Source organism: Tribolium castaneum, unplaced genomic scaffold (assembly GCF_031307605.1).
Source record: "Tribolium castaneum strain GA2 unplaced genomic scaffold, icTriCast1.1 ptg000058l, whole genome shotgun sequence".
Taxonomy (NCBI): Eukaryota; Metazoa; Arthropoda; class Insecta; order Coleoptera; family Tenebrionidae; genus Tribolium; species Tribolium castaneum.
The window spans coordinates 23,781-27,279 of NW_026986655.1; the positions used below are offsets into that span (position 1 = coordinate 23,781).

The 3,499-nt window shown below is 46.8% G+C and overlaps 1 protein-coding gene across 1 annotated transcript; it reads left to right on the forward strand.

Annotated features, from left to right (window-relative positions):
• The first annotated feature begins 344 nt into the window (after window positions 1–344).
• LOC135267598 (uncharacterized) lies at window positions 345–3,183 on the forward strand. Its single transcript, XM_064359647.1, has 2 exons — window positions 345–2,843; window positions 3,055–3,183. The coding sequence occupies exons 1-2, from the start codon at window positions 1,790–1,792 to the stop codon at window positions 3,135–3,137; spliced, it is 1,137 nt and encodes a 378-aa protein (XP_064215717.1). The 5' UTR covers window positions 345–1,789; the 3' UTR covers window positions 3,138–3,183.
• Window positions 3,184–3,499: the final 316 nt, after the last annotated feature.

The window sequence follows — 3,499 nt, forward strand, 5'->3', positions numbered from 1 at the left end:
CGAAGTAAACGATGTATTCTTCCAACAGGAAACTGAAGACCGGCCCTGCTCGAACGAGACTTGGCTTTTCCTTTTACCTTTCCTCCTTTTCCACGTCCAGACATGTTGATATGATGGTGGTTTTCGTAGTTTATGGAAAAGTCAAAATAAACTATAAGAATATGCTGCGCGTATAACTTGTATGCTACTACTGCGACTGCGAATGACTAAAGTTGCGTTTCTGGCTTCGTATTTATACGGTTACTTATAGAGAAGTCGTATTTCTGACTGGATGATTATACTAAAAGGTGGGGTCTTGATTCGGAGTAAATTCGTATATAAAACATTTTTAACAAGTAGTGCACCACCAGTTCCTTTCGCGTTCTCGAGGTGAACACATCGAGTCTCTGCGCTGACTCTGATCGCTCAGCCACTCGATTGTTTGCTAAGTGAAGTGACAGTGAAATCCAAAGTGATAAATTGCAAAAGTTTCCACAATGGAGAACGAGCGTCGGCTCCGCTCCAAGGGCCCGGTGAAACACTCACCAAAAAAACCCCTCAACCTACCCACTTCACTTCCGTCTTCTGCAAACTCTCCAAAAACGCTTCCCCAAAACAAACCCATCCCGTCCCTTATGGACAAAAAAATTTTGCCACCCCCACAAACTCACGCCACTACATTAAAATCCACAAAACACACCCAACAACGTTCACGCACACCCTCACCATCAAACTCCGAAACATCAGCATCCTTTTCGTCTACCACTTCGGAAAAATCGTCTTCAACTACCACTTCAAAAAAAACTCTCATTTCGCTACTCAATCCAAAACATCCCTGCCCCACTCGCCACTCAAAAAAGCTTTTACTCTCACCTCATTTCACTCGGCCTCCACCAAATTGACTCTCTAAAAGTCAATTACAACAAATCCGCTCTTCTTGTTCTTTCCAGGCAACTTACCCCTATCCAAATTTCAACGCTTCAAGCTGGCTTCCCTGGCTCGAAAATCCAGTTCAAACTCTTAAACCCCACACGCCTCCTACCCCAAATCGAACCCAAACCCATCACTTTTTCCATCGTTGTCAGAGACGTCAGCTCTGACATCGAACCCCAAGACGTCATTTCAGCCCTGAATAATTTCCACATTCAAAAAGTTTGGCGCATCATTTCCGCCAAAACCAACAAACCAACTCCTCTCATGCGTATCGTGACACCGGACAAAACGGCGATCGACACACTCCTGTCAAATGGCCTTTCACTTTTCGGCCACGTTCACCCCTGCGAGCCGTCGCACCCCCCAAAACCAGCCCCTCTCCAGTGCGCCAAGTGCTTCACATTTGGCCATTCTTTTTCCCAATGCCCCAACAAGCCCATCTGCCCCACTTGCCCCGACAATCATCGGTCAAAACCGTGCCCTTCCGCAGTTTCAAACCCCAAATGCCCCAAATGCCAGGGGAATCACCCCGCCTGGTCCCGAGATTGCCCCCAATTTATCAAACCCTCCCAAATGACCCCAGAAACCCCCGTCGTTCCCATCAAAATCGTTGACAAGGAATTCGATCCCGAAAATTCTGACGACGACTCCGACGAGCGCGAACCCTTCGTTTCTGCCGTCAATTCCTACGCTTCATCACAAAAACCCTTTTTGACCTTTTTCCGTTCGAGAAACAGAAAATCCAATCTGTTCTCGAACATTCCGCTCGCGCTTGTCTCCGACGCGATCTAAAAATCTCACACTCATCAAACAAAATTCACTTCACTTTTGGATAAATCCACCATTTCGGTGAATCCTTCTGGCCCCCGTTTCAAAAATGGCTTCTCTGAATTTCGCCACAGTCAATACGGGAGGGATTTCTCGTAAATTTGCCTCCTTGAGACATTTTCTACACATCGACCAAATTCACATCGCAGCAATCACAGAGACACAATCCAAACGACCCGTAAACATCACAGGCTTCCACTCCTACAACAAACCCAGCCCCACAACCCGAGCCAAACACGGCGTCACACTTCTTGTCTCAACTTCACTCGCTTCATCTCAACACATCTTACCCCCCCATCTTGACCACCTTCAAGCCGTTGCAGCCACCATTCACATTAACAATTTAAACATTCTGTTTATTTGTTATTACAATCCTCCTCTCGAAACCGTCAGTACCCAACTCCTCGATTACACTTCCACATTCAGACACGCAGTCATTCTCGGAGACTTCAACGCTCGACACACCGATTTTGGTGACACAATTTCAAACACAAACGGCAGACACCTCACACGCTCTCTCAACACTCTTCCTCTTTGTCGTCTTCGAAATCAATTTCCCACACTCATCAATCACGTTGGCACATCGATCGTAGACCACATCATTGTGACCGATAATCTCACACACATCACAAACACAGACTCTTTCATTGGCACCACAGTCACCTCCGATCATCTCCCTCTTGTCTCAAACTTCACACTTCAAGGCCCCCAACCGCGACCCACGCACATCCCCATTTTCGATTTCAACAACACAAACTGGACCGACTTTCAAAATTACATCACAAACAACCTCCCACACATTGACGACACACTTGACCCCAACACCATTGACACACAAGTAACACAACTAACACAACTCATCAAACAAGCTCAAACACTTTTTGTACCCATCAAACACATTCCAACAAATCGCAAACCATTGCCCCCTCAAATCCTTGCCCTCATCCGAGTCAAACGCCGAATTTATCGCGAATTCGTGCAAACCAGATCTCCAGTCCTCAAAACTGTCTTTAACCGTCTCAATGCACAAATAAGACGTGACATCAACCAATTTCGTCTTGCCCACTGGTCAAACAGTTGTAGCTCCCTCGATTACCGAGACGGTAAAAAGTTTTGGGACAAATTCAATTCACTCACAGGCCGAAAATCTCACCCCATCCACCATTTGTCAGTCAACAACACCATTTTTAACACCCCACAAGACAAAGCAAATTGTTTTGCTGCTACCCTCCAAAACATCCACCAAGTCCCCAATGACCCACATTTCAACCAACACTTTTTTAACACAGTCACTAACAACACGCTCCGTTTCAGGCAAAACCTCCCCCGACTTGACTACGACGCTGACCTCGACCCAGACCCCGACCCAGACTTTCCACCCGACAACCCGGACTTGACCGCTCCAACCACCAACGACGAGATCAAAGCCCTCATTATCCGGCTGAGGAACTCGAAAGCCCCAGGACCAGACCAGATCAAACCCATTCTTCTCAAACATCTCCCTGACACAGCCATCACATCCATCACCACAATTTACAATTCTTGCTTCAATTCCGGTCACTTTCCAACCCCATGGAAAGAAGCCACCACCATCATGATTCCCAAGCCCAACAAAGACCCCAACAACCCACTTTCTTATCGTCCCATCTCTCTCCTCAACATTCTGGGAAAAATCTTCGAAACAATTCTTGCCTCTCGTCTCCGACACACTCTCGAAGAAAACAACCTACTGCCCCCTGAACAATTCGGTTTTCGCCCC